The sequence below is a fragment of the Typopeltis vanoorti genome, chromosome 1, assembly GCF_054136105.1.
Source record: "Typopeltis vanoorti isolate ZY-2024b chromosome 1, IOZ_Tvanoo_1.0, whole genome shotgun sequence".
Classification (NCBI taxonomy): domain Eukaryota; kingdom Metazoa; phylum Arthropoda; class Arachnida; order Uropygi; family Thelyphonidae; genus Typopeltis; species Typopeltis vanoorti.
Window position 1 is genome coordinate 92,405,383 of NC_143549.1, and position 21,249 is coordinate 92,426,631.

General features: G+C 33.9%; 1 protein-coding gene across 2 annotated transcripts in view; it reads left to right on the forward strand.

Annotated features, from left to right (window-relative positions):
* LOC150110205 (zinc finger protein ush-like) overlaps positions 1-21,249 on the forward strand; it is a 199,952-nt gene that overhangs the window by 159,200 nt on the left and 19,503 nt on the right. For both annotated transcript variants that reach the window (XM_090398353.1, XM_090398361.1), the window contains exon 5: positions 14,869-14,973. In XM_090398353.1, coding sequence (XP_090254479.1) covers positions 14,869-14,973 — 105 coding nt within the window. The remainder of the gene's footprint in view (positions 1-14,868; positions 14,974-21,249) is intronic.

Here is a 21,249-nt window from a genome sequence, read left to right on the forward strand (position 1 = left end):
AAGTTGTATTTCAACGACTAGTTGTATACATATATAATTATTTATATATAATTATTTCAGTAGCAACTTACAGAAATTCTATATATAGTAATTATAGAAATTGTTATATACTGAAATCATATAGAAATTACCACTTATATATATATATATATATAAGTATTCAATTTCTTTTAATATTTCTATATTGAATGCAGCGGAGACATTAGACACCGTTTGTTATTCAAAATGAAATTAATATTTCAAGTAAACGTAGAAATATTATATTGCTATCAATAAAAAAAAAATATATATATATTCATTTATTGCTATCAATAAAAAACTTATCCTTATAGTCCTTATAAGGACTGGCTTAAAGGGGCGAAGCAAGAATGCCTTTCGTCTTCCCCGTTATCTGTAGAGGACAGTGTAGGGATAAGGTGTTATTGAGCAATTAAAGCTCTGATCATGGCAGGAGGGTAACAGCAATAGCCGAGCCTCAGTTAGAACTTCATTGGCTACAGCATTGCCATCCATTACCCTCCAAGGGTATTATTATTAATCACCGCATCTCACGGTCGATTAACCTAAAATGCAATTTCTACTTTATATGAAATATTAATTTCATTTTGAATAACAAAGGGTGTCTAATGTCTCCGCTGCATTCAATATAGAAATATTAAAAGAAATTGAATCCAATAATAAGTTTTAAAGAACATAATTTATTTTTTATCATTTCAAGGAACATTTATTAAATTTAAATCTGTTCTGAATGAATAGGTTGGAAAGATATTTTCTTTGTTAATGTGAATCGAACATCTTAGTAGTATTGCTTCTAAAAATAGAAATGTAGTTACTTAACGTAAGAAAACATGATTCGCTACGAAAGTAAAACAAATTTTAATATTTCATATAAATAAAAATCTAAAATAAATTAATATACAAAAATATTTTTTCTAAATTTAGACTTTTAAAAAATTATAAACACAGTTTCAGTTTTCTGAGTACACCTTTTATTTTTTAACATAATCTTAACTAAATTAATTCAAATTGATTAGCAATCTAGAGAAAAGTCCTTTTTAGGACTTCCAGGGTAACAAATGGCAATGCTGTAGCCAATGAAGGTTTACTGAGGCTCGGCTATTGTCGTTACCCAGCCATGACTCGAGCTTTTTAGCTCAATAACACCCCATCCACACAGATTTTCTTCATTCAGATGACGGGATAAAGAGTCAAGGACTCAGTCCATCGCCCAATTCTTTTAAGAACAATCTGTTGTGGAAGGAGATGCGGTGATTGGAGGAATATGTTGTACCAATGAAATTTAACTGAGGTTCGGCTGTCCTCCCCTGGGGAGCTGAGATTCGAGATTTTTGAGTTCGTGCCTTAAGGGAGCAATTTCAGTCACCGGGTAAAGTGTTCTCCGGCACTGCCCACTGAGGGGGCTTTTCTTCGGATTATGAGTGGTGGCTTTCGCCTACGATTGAGGGGCCTAGGGATCGTCCGAATTTTTAGAGACGGCTTTACCTTTAAATATGGTAATCGATGGCAAATGAACTTCTAACTGAAGCTCAGCTGTTACCCTCCTGCCATGATCAGAGCTTTAATAGCTCAATGACACCTTATCCTTATCCCTACACTGTCCTCTACAAATAACGCGGAAGATGAAAAGCTTTCTTGCTTCGCCCCTTTAAGCCAGTCCTTATAAGGACAATCTCTTGTGACTCAACTTCATGTAAATATTGTGATTCACTCTCGCGTACAAATTTATTTATGCATTTTTTTTATTTATTTTAATATTGTGATTCCCTCTCGTTTACAAATTTATTTACGCATTTTTTTTGTTTAACAATCTTCAGAGATTTTCAAGAGTAATGCTTATTTGTGTGTACAATTTTTATTTTCTTGTTTAACAATCTTCAAGAGTAATGCTTATTTATGTGTACATTTTTTTATGTATAAAAGCAGAACGCCGAACGTTACTGTCTATAAGAGTGAATCATAATGCTTTTAATCACTGCTATCCGATAGGTTACTGTGAAGGGAGAAATTTTTGAGCTACATGATCAGCCCGAGTTGGGCAAGTTATAGATCCTGAAACGGAACTAGACTGGCCTTAGGTCGTCTATATTTGCATAATTCCAATTCATCATAATTTGCTGCTTGTTTGACTAATTCATTTGGATGTGAGGACAATTTTGACTTTACTGCGAGAGATTGTAGGAAAGAGTAGATATAAGGGACATTTGTGTGTCGATGAAGTTAAACATTTCTGATGTACCATAGTGCATTTAAGATCATGCGTAAGCATTTCTTTTGCAATCTTTACAGTTTAGGGATATTTGAGCTTGAAGTATGGCTCCAGGCGGGGAACGCAAGTAGTAGGGTAGCCACTTCTGACCAGATCAAGATAAGATAAGGAATCTTGACTTGATTGATTGATAAGAAGATGACGTCATTGTGTGTGTGTGTGACGTCATGTGTTTGGAATTTCCCTGTGGGCATATGTGTCAATGACTTTAGTTCTTGTGTTTTGGTTCGCATATGAAATTATGGGTGGTGGTAGAGATAAGGAATCGTGTCGTAATTGGTGGGACACTTTTAATAAGATCAAGATCAATATAAGATAAGGAATCGTAACGTGAATGTTTGTTATTATCAGATGTAGATAAGTGACGTCATTTGTTAATTGTAATTAAGTGACGTTATTGTTTTGAATGGAAAGGGAGATAAATTAGTGGATAAGGCTTCGTATCGTGATTGGTGGGACACTTTTAACCAGATCAAGATCAGATAAGGAATCGTGACGTGGATATGTGTTGTTTTCAGATGAAGATAGAGTTTGAAATGTTTGGAAATTTCTGGGGAACATATGTCTCTCTGTGATATCACATGGCGTTTTGGTTTGCCTACAGAATTGTGGGCTATGTTTTTGAGATAAGATATCTTGGAATATTCCCAAGGTGACACACATATCCTTCATTATCGTCATGTTTTGTCTTTGGTTGTCTATAGATGGCTGTACTAATTTTCCAATACATTTTGGGGTATTTCTTTCCTGTTAAAGAGCGGGAATTCTTAGAGTAGAGTCGTGATGGCGGCAGTGATTAGGCTTTTCTGAATAATTTAATAATATGCTGGTGTTCCTCAAACACACACACACATTAGACATGAAAAGTCGCTAATGTATCCATGTTGATACTCTAATATGTACCCTATGATTATTCTTATGAAAAACAAAATTCAGTATTAGAATTATGCCTACCAAACATACGAGCAGTGATTATTGAAATGATCAATTGTTATGTTTAAGTTAAAAAAAAAAAAACTAACTTACATTTCTTTCCAGAATGGGAACATCTTCGTAATATCTAGGTTTTCTGAATGCTCCAAATTGTTGATTATTAACATATATTCACAGAACACAAACACAAGTCTGAAAATGCAGTTCACTTTTACATTATAGGTTACGGTGGCTAACATATATTCACACCACAAAACATACAAAACATAGGAGTTGGAAGATATTTCTGTAAATAACCAGAAAGGCTAGTTGATTACTTAATTTAGACTAGTATCCGATTGGTTCTCTGTATTAATTCTTTCCCACAGTTGCTCATGCTTTGTTAATTTCTATGTTACCTTTTATTTGCCTGTAATATTAACAAATTCTATTTACTGAATCTAACTTCCAGAAATTAAATAAACTGAAAAAGACAGTAATTTTTTCTTATTATTCTTCTGATTTAACATTTGCACTCATGTTCATAGTGTATGATTTTCCACTGGTTCTTATGTGTAATTCATGTGATTATTCTCCATGTGACATTTCAACACAAGTCGAACTGTGGTTTTTACATAGTTGAACTATGTAAAACTCATTTCCGTCAGTCCCAATTGACTGTTGTCCTCTCAGCCTGACATTTATTTCACAGTAGGGATATATATATATACTGTATATATTAACACAATTATTATATTAGATATTCTTTCCAATACAAATAAATAATTATTTATTCTTATGTCAAATGAAAATTAGCTCAGAAAGAAAGAAAGAAAGAAAGAAAAATTGTAAAGAAAAAAATATTTATCCTCAAATAAATATTTATGATCACAGCAAACAAGAAATTCATCAGCTTTTTCAAAGTTTTGAAATTCATGCACATATTATTTTCATCATTTGGTAACATTTAAATAAAAAACGGGTCTGGCTATTAAGTTTGTTAATGTTTTTTCATTTTTCTCTTCCAATGGCGAGTATTTTTTGATTCATGCATGTTGATTCACTTGCTATCTGCATGCTATGATACCTTTTTATTTTTTTGTCACTTTTCATGTGAAATATTTTCCACTAAAATTCTTCCTGTTAATTTAATAGCCATTCCCTCTTGCTTCCAAGAGCACACAGTTTCATGGAGTGGATTTTCAAAAAAAAAAAAAAAAAGTCTGGTTAGTTTGTGGTATGAAATTTCACAAGGGAAAAAATGTTATGGTCTTACTTAATTTGTAATACACATCAACGACACCCAATTTGTTCATTTAAATTTACACATTTTATTTGAATGAAATATTATTTACAAATTGTATTTACTGAATCTAACATACAGAAAATAAATAAAGTGAAAAATACAATCTATTTTTTTTTGTTCCTTAATCTTCTTATTGTTAAATTTGCACTGTTATTCTAAAGTTCTTAAATTCTCATGCTTGTGGAATTGCCATCATGTGGTTTTTCGAAATGTGACTCTCATCTGAAAGTTAATTTTTATTTGGCGATCATTGGGAATTTCTTACTGTAGTAAAATTAAGGGTTGCATATTTATTTTTTTGAAACCAATACATATACTTCTGAGACTTATTAAAAGCACAGAATCTTTTGTTATGTTTCCAAAAGCATTTAAAAGTACACGTTATGTTTTCACGTTTTGGGCATCCGATTTCATTTAAATCAAGAACAGGACTCCCTGTTAACCTCGTTAATGTTTTTGATTTTTCCCTTTCTTTGGCGAGTAATATTTGATATATGCATGTTGATTCTATCATCCAATTTCTTAGTTTTTCCAGAGGTAGTGAACCAATTTCCCACTTCAGCTGATGGTTATATTTTATTAACCAAGAATTCTGTTTTTTAACTCTTTCAGGTAATTCTTTCCAACAACGAGGTGATTTTGTCAATGCATATCATACAATAATTCCATCAGAAATACAAATTTCTTTAGGAAATAAATTTGAACTGTTATTCAAAAGAAATTGGCAATCAATTATCCCAATGATAACTGAAAATTCGTATTTTTCACCCACCGTCGATTTCTCATAATCGTTTTCCTTCATTCGTCTTCTTAGATTACTTCATATTGCACCACAAATAAATAGTTAATTATTATTATTATTTCACTGATCTTATATTTTATGTAAACTTTCTGTTACAAAATTCTAAACAGTTAGAACTTTTCACAAAGAGACTTTCAAAGAATTTTGTGGCTCACCCATTATTTTTACATTACCAAACACAAAACAGCAGCTGCAGTGGATGAACGATTACCTTAAGTCCAATGTCACTTGACTCTATGGTATTTTCTTATAGTACTGTTTACACTTACCATGCCCTACCCTGACCATTTCTTCAAAAATGAACCTTTTGTGCAGATGACTCGACGACATGTTTTCGCATGCTGTTTTTGTGTTTTTATCTTACTTTGTGTGGGGAAAGGTAAAATTTGTATATGTGTTATCTAGAGAGTACAAATATTTTTTCTATACCAAACTTTAAGAGTTTAAGTCACGTTTTTGGGTTAATTATCTGCTGTCTCTCTGTAAAACAATCAAATTCTAACAGTTCAGATTTTATATTATGTAAACGAATTGTTTTCTGATAACTCAGACAATGTCAATAGGTAGCATTAGACAATTTCTAAAATAATCAATTAGATGGATATCAGTTTTCAACAGTTTTTCCCCATCGTTCCTGGCATTAATTTCACAGTAGTGATTTTTTTACAATAATTAAATAGAATGCATTAAGGTATAAAGTTATGGATTTAAATATCAAATTCTAATCAGAATAACTGAGTAAAAAATTCACTGTGGAAAAACACAACAACAAAAGCACTCATCTTTGTTCATTTAAGTTTACAAATGCTTGTTTTATTTTGCTGAAATACTATTTACAAGTATATTCATGGGATTTTTTCCTCCAAAGTTATCAGTATCAGTTGGAGGTGACATCACTAAAAGATATCTGCAAATGATGAGCTCGCTCATCTCCACTAACCTGAGCAGACATTTTCTGGAGGAGAAAGGGATGAGGGGTTAGAGTATGGGGTGGGGAGCATTGCAGGGAAGCGTTTCTTTCTTTTTTTTTACTCTGCATTTATCAGTATCATTTGGAGGATTTTTTTCTTCCAAAGTTATCAGTATCAGTTGGAGGTGACATCACTAAAAGATATCTCCAAATGATGAGCTTGCTCATCTCCACTAGCCCGAGCAGACATCTTCTGGAGGAGAGGGGGAGAATAGGGGGATGATGAGGGTTAGGGGTGGGGTGGGGGAGCATTGCAGGGAAGGCCTCTGTCACCCTCTTGACGACCTTTTCACTTCCACCACCTAATGCTATTTTTTCCCATCCCAACAATTTTGGACATATGAGTGAGAGAACTAGTCACATGGTCTAACATCAAAAACGCTTTTTGAGAATAAAATACTTAACATAATAAGGACAAATAATATAATACCCTTCGAGCCACAGAGATAAGATTTGCTCTAAGATGTCGAAAAATAAGATAATCTCACATCAACATGATATCCAAAGCTTGTAGAAACATGTCTGTGAATCATCTGCACAAAAGTGTCATTTTGGACGGAATCAGGGTTAAGGGTCAGGTAAACAGTACTATAAGGAAAAACAAACGAGTCAAGTGTCTTTGCAGTTACGGCAATTCGTTCATCCCGTGCAGCTATCGTATTGTGTTGTGGTGATTGGTATCCAGGAAAATAAAGTAAAATAATGGGTGAGCCACAAAAATCATTGAAATTTTCTTTCTTCAGGAAAATAGCACGAGACAAAACTCTTCACCTAGCTCTAAAAGGATGGAAACCGATTATTATTTTAGAAGACACATACATTGTGATGTATTTTTCCAGGACCACTTGGGAAAAGTTACACAGGAAGTGGTCTGATATCCTTAGCTACTTGCAAAGAAGAGTTGACTATGAAATTGTCCTTGGTGAGTGTTATATTCTGAAATGACAAGATGGGGAACTAATACTTTATGATACAGGAGCTGATGGAAGTAAAGTTTTTTCTATTAGTTGTGAAGAAGCTGAGAGATTTTCACCAAAAATGTATGACATTGATAATCATTTACTATTTTTGAAAACTGAATTACCATCTATTCGTATCATGGAGAAAATTATCACCAATCATTTAAATTCATCAATGGTAAAATTAGACTTTCAAGATTTTATCCAATTCGATAAAGATTCTTTATTTTGGGATATTTATCAACATTTTATGAAAACTGTTTGTGTATATTTGGTGACAAAAGAATACACAGAATGTTTAGGGAGGCATGGTGTCATTTCCAGACTGACACAATATCAAATGTATGGATCTGTGCTTACCATGGTATCTGATTTAAAAACTCTTTTGCATGACCAGCTATTTTGATGTAATGTAACCAAGAAACAGTGAGTAACAAAAAATTTATTCATTGAACTCTTTGGAAAATGTTAAAAGTGTAAACTAAATACTGTGAAATATTTTTAGATAATTGCATTTTCGATTTTTTCTCAGTGAATATCCTTGTAAATAGTATTTCAGCAAAATAAAATATGCATTTGTAAACTTAAATGAACAAAGATGTGTGCTTTTGTTGTTGTGTTTTTTGACCATAACATTTTTTTCCCTTGTGAAATTTCATTCCTCAAACTAACCAGACTTTTTTTTTTGAAAATCCACTCAGTGGAACTGTGTCAGCTCTTGGAAGCAAAAGGAAATGGGTATTAAACTAATAGGCAGAATTTTAGTGGAGAATATTTTATATGAAAAGTAACAAAAAAATAAAAAGGTATCGTAGCATGCAGATAACAAAGTGAATCAACATGCATGAATCAAAAAATACTCGCCATTGGAAGAGAAAAATGAAAAAACATTAATGAACTTAATATCCAGCCCCGTTCTTCATTTAAATGATACCAAATGATGAAAACAATATGTGCATGAATTTCAAAACTTTGATAAAGCTGATCAATTTCTTGTTTGCTGTGATCATAAATATTTATTTGAGGGTAAACACTTTTTTCTTTACAATTTTTCTTTCTTTCTTTCTGAGCTAATTTTCATTTGAAATAAGAATAAATAATTATTTACTTGTATTTTGGAAAGAATATCTAATATAATAATTGCGTTAAAATATATATATAAATTACTAATTATAATGAAGAGCCAAAGGCTTCAATATCCCTTAACTTAAATATGTTAATGTCACCGAATTGAAGCCTTTGGGCTCTTCATTATAATTAGTAATTTAATAGGGCACCTCTTCGCAATTCTCATAGAAGGGGTGTAAGTTCTGTTCGCTACAAACTTGGTATTAACTTGGTCTACCTACTCACTGATGAGACCTCAAAAAAGGTCGAAACTGGTTTCGGTAGTGACCTTCTCTCATAATGTAGAACAGTAATACAGCTCCTAGGAGCTAAGTTCACATTATAGGTAAATATCAAGAATAGTGATTGGAGCTTGCTCCACCTATTGTATGAGTTGCATCAGCTTGCACTACCTTCAATGGTCAGTTGTATCCAGGTATTTGCTTACGCTTGGAATCGCCGAACTTTATATAGTTTCTATATTCGGCATGAAACTCTTTGAATTTCTTATTCAGCTAAGAAACAATATGGGATATAATATCCCTTAACTTAAATATGTTCATTTCGACGAATTGAAGCCTTTGGCTCTTCATTATAATTAGTAATTTAATAGGCCAATTCTCATAGAAGGGATGTAAGTTCTGTTTGCTACAAACTTGGTATTAACTTGGTATCAACAGTCAATTGGGACTAACGGAAATGAGTTTTACATAGTTGAACTATGTAAAAAACCATAGTTCAACTTGTTTTGAAATGTCACATGGAGAATAATCACATGAATTACACGTAACCACCAGCGGCAAATCATACACTGCGAACATCAGTGCAAATGTTAAAGCAGAAGAATAAGAAAAAAAATACTGTCTTCTTCACTTTATTTAATTTCCGTATGTTAGATTCAGTAAATACAATTTGTTAATAATATTACAGGCAAATAAAAGGTAACAGAGAAATTAATAAAGTATATATTATGGAGCTAATATTAATTTGAAATAATAAGAAATAACTATTTATTTGTTGTGCTGGCAAAAGAAGTTTCTAAAAGAAAAATCTACAGCGAGTTCAAAACCTTGTTTGTCTCATATCCGTTACTTAAAATTACTAATGCTAAAGAAAAAATAAATAAATAAATTTCAGTTACAGAAATAGGTTAAGAGCACAGGGAATTGAAGGTAAAATTAATAGTCATATTGGTTTTAAAAAAATAAATAAATATAAGCATTAATTTGCTACAGCAATAATTTCCCATGGGAACAAAGAGTTCCAACCTAAACACACGATTTCTCACCAACATACAAGAAAATTTGCGACTGGATAAGAGAGATATTTTTAAGATAAGACTTAATGAGAAATCTACAGCATTGGAAAAATAAATTCACATATATTTTATTTATTTATTAATTTTGCTCTGTTATTCTGTTAGAATATGTAGTTAAACTGAATTTTAAAAGTGAAATAGAAAAAATAACCAATCGATTTGGAAAAAAAAATCATTTCACTTGTCAGAATTCGATACTCTAACAGCACTCTGAATTCCAAACAGGAAATAACACTTACCCTAAACAAAACGGCACATAAACTTTCCCACCAAGCTTGGGAAAACATAACATGAGCAACTGTGGGAAAGAATTAATACAGAGAACCAATCGGATAGTAATCTTAATTAAGTAGTCAACTAGCCTTTCTGGTTATTTACAGAAATATCTTTCAACTCCTATGTTTTGTGTGTTTTTGTGCTGTGAATGTATATTAGCCCGAGTAACCTATAATGAAAAAGTGAACTGCATTTTCAGACTTGTGTTTGTGTTCTGTGCTGTGAATATATGTTAAAAAGCAACAATTTGGAATATTCAGAAAACCTAGATAGTACGAAGATGTCCCATTCTGGAAAGAAATGTAAGTTAGTTTGTTTTTTTAACTTAAACATAACAATTGCTCATTGTAATTTCAATAATTACTGCTCATATGTTTGGTAAGCGTAATTCTAATACTGAATATTTTTTTTCATAAGAATAATCATAGGGTACATATTAGAGTATCAACATGGATACATTAGCGACTTTTCATGTCTAATGTGTGTGTGTGTGTGTGTGTGTGTGTGTGTGAGGGACATATTAATAAATTATTCAGAAAAGCCTAATCACTGCCACCATCACGACTCTACTCTAAGAATTCCCACCCTTTAACAGGAAAGAAATATCCCAAACTGTATTGGAAAATTAGTACTGCATCTATAGACAACCAAAGACAAAACATGACGACAATGACGGATGTGTCATCTTGGGAAAATTCCAAGATATCTTATCTTAAAAACATGTGGGTATATGTGTCAATGAAGCCATTGACACATATACCCACAGGGAAATTCCAAATATTCCAAACTCATGACGTCACACACACACAATGATGTCATCAGATGAACAATCAATCACGTCACGATTCTTTATCTTATCTAGATCTTAATCTGGGTATTAGTGGCTTCCCTACTACTGATGCATAAGTGATAATGGGACGAATCATCAACTGATAGAGGAGCAATTTGATTTTAATATCTAGTTTGCTGTTTTTATTGGTAAGAGGGTAAAGCTGTGCTATGACTTTTGATGTCTTTGCACAGAAGGATTTTGTATGCAGGCTGAAGGTTAGTTTTCTATCTAGGAGTATATTGAGGTATTTGGCTTCTGTTTTCCAGGGAATTTTGATGTTAAATAGAAAGATGTCTTCTTTGGGAGATATTGAATTTTTTGTGAACAGAAGAGCACTGCTTTTTTGAGGGTTTACTTGCAGTCTCCAATTGGAGAACCAGTGTTCCAGTTTCAGAAGGTTATCTTGTAGTTTCTTTGTAACAAGATGCAGTTTTAAGAGATCTGGCCAGTATTGCTGTATTGTCAGCATAGAGGGCAATGATAGATGACATCGGGTTATCCGGGATGTCTGCCATGTAAATCGAGAAAAGTATCGGCGCCAGGAGGGATCCTTGAGGCATTCCAGCCAAAGTCTGCCGCTGGGTAGACACCACCCCATTTGGTGTAACTTGCATGTGTCTTCCAGAAAGAAAGAACTTTATGAGGTGGATCAGATCCAATGGAATGCCGGTTAAAATCAGCTTGTATAGGAGTTCAAGATGCCATATTTTGTCGAAGGCCTTCTCTAAATCAAGAAAGACTGCTCCGGTGTATTGATACCAGTTGAAGCTGGTGGTAATGTATCCAACTAGTCTATGGATTTGTTGAGTAGTGCTGTGGAGTTTGCAGAAACCAGACTGATCTATAGGAAGGATATTTAGCTTGTTTACTGAAACTTGAATTTTGGAGAGGATGACTTTTTCAGCGATTTTGTCCAAATTGGAAAGCAGACTGAAGGGACGATAACTTTGTGGCAGCTGTGGGTCCTTACCAGGCTTATGAATAGGGACCACATCTGCCAACTTCCAAGCATAGGGAAAGTATTTAAATATAAGCATGGCATTTAATATTGTTGCAAGATGTACGATGGCCTTTCAGGGTAGCAGTTTAATAACTTTATTAGGAATGCCATCAGGTCCAGGAGCTTTTTCATTCTTTCAATTCTGTATGATGTCATAGATTTCGCCTGAAGAAGTAGGTGAGGGTTGGCTGGTACAAGCATCATACCGTTTTAACACCTATCTGACGTGACGGTGGATTTTATAAATATGATTGAAGTTCAGGTTATCATATGAAGGGCTGCACTGCTTTTCTAAGTTTTTGACTATAGTTTCGGCTTTGTCAGCATCTGAGTGACCTATGCCTGAATCCGATTTGAGAGGAGGAAGAGTTTTATTTTTATTTTTGATATTTCTTAACAGTTTCCAAACGGTTTGATCGCCGAGTGAAATGGAAGCTAATTTATCTTCCCATAGTTTGTTTCTGTGGGCCTTCAGTGCATCTCTCACTGCGCTATTCAACCCATTAAGTAACTTTTTATCTTGGGGAGCCCTGCTATTAAAGTATCTCTTTCTTGCCTTTTTTCCCCATGATTAAGTTCATAATCTCTCTGGAAGTCTTTTTGTTTAGAAACAGGCGTATTTGAGTTGATAGATGATAAGTCTGCATTGATTTCTTGAGTAAATTTATTGATTGCAGAGTTAATTTCTTCTTTAGAGTTAATATGAGGAACAGGACCAAAGTAGTTTGGGAGCATATTGGATAATTTTTCCCAAGGTATGAAGGTGTCAGGCAAGGGGAACAGTCCCTTCTGATTGCCTAATTGGAGAATAATAAGGTTGTGGTCAGAGGTTAATTCGTCAAGTGAATCCAATTTGTAATGCAATTTGACATTTTGGAGGACAACTATATCTAGGACATTGGAAGAACCAATTGGACTGAGATGAGTTGGTATTGAAGGACCAGCCACAGCTGTTCAAGTGGAAATGAGTAGTTAAACAGTATGCGACCAATGCAGAATGTTTTACATTGAAGTCTCCAGCGATGATGACCGGTCCTTTTACTCCAAGGATGGCATCCAGATCTGAGGTCAACAATGTTTTTGTTGGAGGGTTGTAAGCAGCAAAATATTTAGGTTTCCAATTGAGTTTGTGAGGACATTAATGCCTGTGATTTCGAGGTTAGTGGTTGTATGGTTGGTTATTGAATGATAGTTGATAGAGTTTTTGATAAGGGTGGCTGTACCTCCACCTTTATACCCAAGTCTGTCGTTTCTATGAACCTGATACCTTCTGATTTGTAGGTTGTCAGCAGGCCTCAGGTGAGTTTCATTGATTAGAAACATGTCTTGATTATATCTATTATTGAATTCCTGGATTTCCAACACTTTGTTTTTGATACCGTTGGTGTTCCAAGCGATAATCCTAAGCGAATCTGGAGTGATTTTTTTCCTATGCATCAGAGAGCGCAGATAATATGGCTTGAGTTTGCTGTAAGAATCTTTTTGTAACACTTAGTGATGGATTTCTGTTGCTGAAATCCTGCAGCATATTTGCAAGAGAAGACGTGATAATGGCTGATAGATTTGAATGTGGATTAGCCAGGTTCTGGTTTTGTACTATCTGTTTGGAGTGGGCCACATCGGCACACGTTCTCGTTTGATGTTGAAGATTCATTTCCTTAAGGGGCTCAGTTAATGATGGGCGAGCATCTGTTGTCATGTTCTCACTTTTGGAGGACTGATGAGCTTGAATTTCAGGAACTCTCGCACTAGATGACGAGATAGGTTGACTATTTGGATCGTTCCATCTGTTTTTGGGGTGATGAATACACCTTTTATAATTTGCGGGGTGAGGACCGCCACAAATAACGCACTTAGCCGAGGTGGATTTTGGCTTAGCGCAGGTGTTTGTGGGGTGATTCTCGCCACATTTTAAGCATCTGTACTGAGCTTTGCACAACGTTTGGGCATTGCCAAACTTCTGGCATCTGTGATACTATGTATATAAGAAATAGAAATTCAAGATATTTGTTTGTGTAGATTTATTTTATAGCTCGGTGTAAGACCACATTCGCTTATTGGAAGCTTAAAATAGCTTGAAAATCCATACAGGTTTTTCCAAAATGTATAAAAAACAAATTTAAAAAATATATAAAATGGATTAAAAAAATTCTTAGCCCATCCACTGTACGAATGTATTATGTTTACAAAAGTCCCTTCTTGGGCGAGGCTTACCTGAAAAAATCGGTACTTATTAACGTATGTATATTTATTTTACACGTACATTTGTGTGTGTGAGTGTCAATATTATAAATTTATGTATATGAATATAGAGTATGCATGTACGTGCTAATCTTTATATAATCAAAAGGTTAAAACAAATCTTCAGTTCGGTTTAGTTCTCAAATTATACAATAGAACTTGATTCGATGTAATGTCGAATGTGATCACTAGATGGCAGGACAAACAATATCTTCGTTGCGTAATGGATCTACGAGACGAAATTGGGACATGCGTTTAAGTAATTAGGCAATTTACGGTGAAATGATCACAGAATGGTATCATTAATTTAAATCGTGGTATATATTACCGAACCAGATAGATAGAAAGATAGAACGAGTCTAGAAAAGTTCGGCTGAGATCCAGTATTGCACTTTTCACTTTTTTTTTTAAACATGAAACTAGAATTCGTGAGTCCAGAGACTATCAAACGATTTTGTACTAGCATATCGGACCACGGTGATCTTATTTGAATATTTCCAATAATCCAACTATTAAAAGAAACAGAGGTGTAGATTTTTTTTTGTTCACATTCAAAAAAAAAAAAAAAAAGTAAGAGAGCTTACTATTATTATCACCAGCACAGAAATAAGACAGCGCATGCGCAAGTACGAAAAAAAAAGTTGTCAATTTCCTTTTACAACTAGTTTATGGATATATGCGCATGCGCAGAAACTGTTACGATACCACGTGTAGAAACAACTTCATTTAAAAAACAAACTAATTTCAATTTAATAATTGTTTATCTAAACTAATGAATAAAGTTATTAAAATAATTCAAAACCCACTAGAAATAAATCACAGTTTTTTTTTTTTTTTACTGTGTCTTATTATTTGCAGGTGGCTCCCTAATTTATGTTCCTCTCTTGCAAACCAACCCCCAGCCCTCAAGGTCACAGTCAAATAGTCCAACTAGCGAGAATGGAGATAAGAAATCCAGTCCTGGTAAGTAGCTTTTTGCTATCAGTTAATGTTCTTGATTTTAATCATCGTGCACTTTTGAACATGGGAACTATGTTTGCTGGTGGCGTCATCGATGATGTCATCGAATATAATGAGAATGTTTGTTTTTTGTTTTGTTTCGTTTTGTTCATTGGAGAAACTGCTTTATGAATGTATAATCAAAATTTTGTTAAAATCAGAAAATTGCTAATGTAGATAATTATCGTCTGTATGAGCTAATTTGGAACCCGCATTTTGAAAAAAAAAACAATAAATAAAATAGAAACGTCGATAAAAAAAAAATACTCATTATGTTTTTTCAAATGATAATTTCTTTTCTAACAATATCTAATAGAACGAAAGAAATAGATAATTATATCCAACAACGACTCTATTTTTCTGGAGGTCATGTGCAATTTAATTTTATAATTATTGGAATATTTTGTGACTATACGTTTCTTTTACGAGCAATAGATGGCAGCACTGGCCACCATGCATTTTTTATGCATTTTTTTATGTTCATTTTTATCGTTTTACTTTTCAAAGCAAAAAAAAAAATGAAATGAAATAGTAAAACTGCATAAGCACTGCTTTCATGCATAGGGCGTAATTAGGAAATAACAAATTAAATGCTTTTTTTTCAACAGTTTTCATAAATGAAAAATGAAAGTAGCTTCGTAAAAAAAAAAAAAAAAAAAAACTAACAATAGTTCCTTCACGAAATGTGCATACTGATTGTTGAGTTAATTTTAGCTTAAAATAAAACAATGGAATGCTGAAATATGAATCAGGAAAATTCATATTATTATTTGGATATATAATTTCTGTATTTATTGCTTATTCTGAGTATTAAGAGGACAAAACATTTGAAAAGCACAAGAATGAAACTCCCATTTATCCGATTCACACATTAATGAAAGGGAATTGTTTATATGATAATAATAGTAAGTCGGTGCCTTTTTAGATACTATGTTTGATTTAATTTTAAGAAGAAATGAACGGTGAAGATTATGGTTGTGGCCAGCAGCTAGTTTTAGTTTTTGCTTATACTAACAGTTATTATTATTGTTATCATCCCAAGTAGAGTAAGTAGGCGCGTGAACTCAACGAATTATCCAATTAGACGATTTACTGTGTACTAAAATAGGTTCCAATCCTGTTTCGTAATATTCTTTAGGAAACCGAAGTACTTTGATGAAAATTAATTCCTATACCGCCCATCCTGAGATCGAATACACCTCTGGTCACAGTTATTTTTAAAACAGTTTTAAAAATAACTGTGTTATTTTTAAAAATAAATTTTAAAAATAAGGGAAGCTGCGTGTCTTTAATGTGTTTTTTTAAAGTTCTGAATGGCGTTCAAATTTGATAAACTTGGATTTATTCTCAAGGTTTAAAGTACGGTTTTGAAATTCACGTTCAATAATGTGTAAATTAAAACCTTTTCTGAAGAAGTGTAAAAAAAACCATGAAGAAAGAAAAGACAAAAAGGAATGAAGAGGGAAACAAATTAGGAAATAATGCGCTAATTTAAAAAGAGAAATCAAAGAAATAAATAATAACATGCTTAAGAAGTACTTAAGCATGTTATTATTTTATTGTTTATATTTCTCGATTCCATTACCATGATATCTTATGGAGATATAAGAATGAGCCGATGACAGCTACCAATCCAATCATGTTGTTGAGGAATCCCTTTCGTGATCCAAATATTTTTCCTAGAAGAATTTTTGATCAGATATTTGAATTCTTAGTTTCCATCATTGACTTCGCATTTCAGCATGTGACCTGAAGGAAAAGAAATAAACACAAAATGCACTATACTCAGATTCCTGGAGCTCACTCGATGGCTGATTGATGTCAAATATTATAATAATTGACAGTTATTATAATCTGTACTCACAATAGGAGGGGAAGTAACTTAAAAGTTGGTATTTTCTAGCTAACAGTTTATGAATTTTAGATTATCCGTTTTTTTTTGTTTTTGTTTTTTTGTATTGACGATGGTCGAAGTTAATCGTCGCATTTTCTTATATTTTCGTTTGATTTTGGCTGCAAAAGAGATGAAAAAAGAAAACGAAAGAACAGAGAATAAAAAACAACAAGATGAATGACAGAAAGATAAAGATAGAGGAAAATAGATAGAAAAAATAGATAAGGACAGAAAAAAAAAAAAAAAAAAGAAAGAAGTAGAATGGCCGAGTGATAGAGAGAGGAAATAAAAAAAAGACAAAGAAAACGGGATAAGATTAATAAAGATAAGAGACAGAGAGAGAGAGAGAGAAAAGTTTATTTGTTTATTTATTTACACCCGACGAAGGACAATCGGCGGTTAGACAAAAAATACAGAACCCACTGCATAATTGCTTCTATTCGTAACCCGTTTGTCTATCAGCAGAGCGTATTCATTAATTGAGCCAGCAAGCAAACCCGAATCAACAGCAACCGATAAAGATCTGCATCCTTGTACTAACGTCCAAGAGAACCTGCTTATTACAGACCGGCCCACGCGAACTGCTTTGTTAATTAAGGCCAGCCCTTCAATTAATTAACTGAAAACTAATATTGATACATGTTTCCTTAAAGACCGTTATCAACATTAAACGGACAATTAGCAAAACTTTTACATAAGCTAATAAGTAACGCGGAAGAATCACTGCCATCTAGCGGACGGTAACAGAATTTCATATATTATTCTAGTCATTTTATTTATTGGAATCGAAGAAGCGTATTCGAAGACAATCGCTAAAGAGATTAATTCGTTGGTAATTTCACTCAGAAGAAATTCATTTTTTTCTTCTTTCTTTCTTTGTTCAGTTTGCATCTCTTTCGCATTTCCTCGCGGCCATTTTCTTTATTAATTAGGTTTGTCATTAAAATTAATTCATTAACTATTCATTGGAAATGATCAAATCCCAGTTGGATGTTAAGCCATCTAGTTAAACCAGGGGGTCTTCAACGCATGGTCCGCGGGGCTCTTTGCCGTGGTCCTCCGGCCATTTTGAAAAAATAACTACTTAACATTAAAACGCAATTAAATAAAAAAAAAATGTCAATGAAGCTCGCGGGCCACTAAGCTATACTACAGTATTTAGAATTGTAAGATGCTTTCCAGATTCACAAGGAACGCTGTGCATTTGATATATCCCATTTAATACTTTACACAAAACCCATATTAAATAGACATGCTTCTTCAGTCATCTACCAGCGCCAAGCGGTACTGAAGTACTAGTACTAAGGTCGCTGGTAGATGGCTGAAGCAGTAGTTCGTTCGAGTGCGCTGTCTAGTGCCTTCCCGATACGTCTCGAAGGATCTCGATACTTCGTTATTTTCTTATAAATACGAGAGGATCTCATCCACAGTCAGTCAGTCGTGAACAGTGTGATATTCGTGTATAAGCGCACGCAGGTTCGTCGGGTTAGCCATAGCCTATTGTGGTTTCATATATTGCCAGACTTTTTTTCATTAGTGTGAGACATATTCAGTGGATAATAACCGTTACATGGCCAATTTTGGATCATTTGTTCGGTTCACCTTCCATCACTATGGCGTCTACGAGTAAAAAGTGTAAATCAAATGATTCTTGTCGGGTTTTTAATGAAAAGTGGACCAATGTGTACTTTTTTCTGCCCAACGACGATACGCCAGTGTCAGTATCAAAAGAATGCAATATAAATCGACACTATAAGACAAAGCATGCGTCCAATTTCGATCACCTTCAAGGGCGGCTTCGTGTGGGCAAAGTGAACTGTCTCCAAATTGATTTAAAATGTCAGCAGGGTACGTTTAAAAGGCAGAGAGAGGGAAGAGAGCGAAGCGTGCGTCAAGGTAAGTTATGTAATAGCTGAAATAATTGCTAACAACTCAAAAGCCTTTTTGGACGGCGAGTTTGTGAAAAAGTGTCTCATCGCTGCTGGGGAAATTCTGGGCCCAAATTATAAGGAAGTGTTTAAAAAACCGAGTTTGTCTGGGGGTAACCGTAGCACGACGTGTCGAAGAACTTGCCAATGACATTGAAGGAACTTTAATGTCATTGGCAGTGCTCCGAATTTACGTCATATTCACTTGCTTTAGATGAGAGCACAGATGTGAAGGATAATACAGCACAACTCTTTGTCCGTGGCATTGATCAACAATTCACTGTGACAGAAGAACTGCAAGCGCTCGTACTTATAAAGGGAACGACGAAAGGCACTGATATTCTTGAAACCGCCAAGAAAACGCTCCAAGCAGCGTTTCGACCTCAGCTTAACCAACTTCGAGGATGTAGTAACTGATGGTGCCCCTGCTATGGTGGGAAAGAACGAAGGGTTTGTTGCGCTGCTACGGAAAGAACCGGAACTAGAAGGAAAATATTTTGTCCATTACCACTGTTTAATCCAGAAGGAGAATTTGTGCACGAAAACTATTGGATTTGAGAATGTCAGGAAAGTTATTGTGACTGTCGTCAACATTATTAAGGCAAGAGGATTGATTCTTGGCCAATTCCAAGAGTTTTTGACCTAAAGTGTGAAGCGGATCACGGCGATGTGGTTTATTATACTGATGCGCGTTGGTTGAGCAGAGCGAAGTTTCTTAAAAGAGTCTTTGATCTAAGGAGCGAAATACAGCAGTTCATGTAAACCAAGGGGAAGCCGATTGCGAAATTCAACGATCCGAACTGGATGACAGACTTTGCCTTTGTGACTGACAACTCGTTGCATATCAATGACCTAAATACGCCGCTACAATCCAAAGATCAACTGATGCACACTCTGTTTGATCACATCAAAGCTTTTGTGGCCAAGCGCAAACTTTGGGAGGCACAACTCGCAAAAAAAGACTTAACTCATTTCAGCTGAGTCCAACTGTTCGTCTCTTGATGAATACGCTACAAAATTAGCCGTGTTGCGAAGTGAGTTCGATTTAGTGATTTTCGTAACCAACAGTCTTCTTTAGATTTATTTTCAATGCCATTCAGTGTCAATGCTGCCAAAATGCCAGGCTCAGTACAAATGGAGCTGCTTGAACTCCAAAATAACTCTTCTTTGAGAGAAAAATTATTCAACGTCCCCCCTGCTTACATTTTACAAAGACTACATTTCTGAGGACACATTTCCTAATCCTCGCCGGCATGCTTTGAAGATGTGCGCTTTCTTAGGAAGCATGTGAAGTCCAAGACAAGAACTCAGATTACGGACCAACATCTCGAGAATATTCTGCGCATAGCGACTTCCAACATTGATGCCAACATCGACAAGCTGGTCGAAGAAAAACATTGCCAAGTTGCCCATTGACATTACAAAAAATGAATGTTTTCTTCATTAAATTATCTTTTTTTTTTCAAGTATTGAAAAAAGACAATTCATTCTACCGACTCCTACCTACGTTCTTAAAGCTGAGTTTGTTTATTTTTATAGGATTTTATGTCAAGTATCAAATGCACAGCTTTCCTGCCTCTTACAATTCTAAATACTTCAGTATAGATTAATAGTGGCCCGTGGCTTCATTGAAATTTTTAATACGGCCCGCACTGTCTGAAAAATTGAAGACTCAAAGTATACGTTCGTGGGAATTATATAGTTCCCACCAACAAATGTACAAAAATTTGAATGCTAATTTAATATATATTTTTCATATAAATAATAAAAAGGTGCATTAATTTATTTTTAAAATTATTTGAAAAAAAAAAGATATAAAAGCTATTTCTCTTTTATTATAAATAAAATTATATTTACAAATAAATTTTATATTAGAATTTAATTGTTTTCTAAATGTTAGCAAAGAAAGGTGTTTGAACGTAAACTATATTTAATGACTAATCAATCAAATAATTAATTTATAAATTATTATTGGGACATTAAAAATAATCTTTGGCTTTACATGAACGATCTTCTAGCAGTTATTATACATAATTTATATATATTTAAATACAGTAGTTAATAAATAGCGTTGGAGAAGATCTGTATATGATAATGTCTTACGCACTAACGATAGATGGCGCTAATCTACGTTTAGATAGATCTCTTTCTCTAATAACCATAGATGGCGCTATTAAACATCTATATTATTTCTAGAAATGCTTATGATTTTCTCCTTCCTTCTCTTAAATATATATAGCAGATTAATGCAGATACCATAAAATAAATCGTATACGAATGCAGTATATTGACTGTTGTAATCATTATAATCCAAATGTTTCTGCTTGACAGTCTTCATGTTAGATAGTACATACCAACAAAACACGTGCTGCAACAATAGATATACCAAGCAGACGGTTTTGTTCGATAACTTCAATT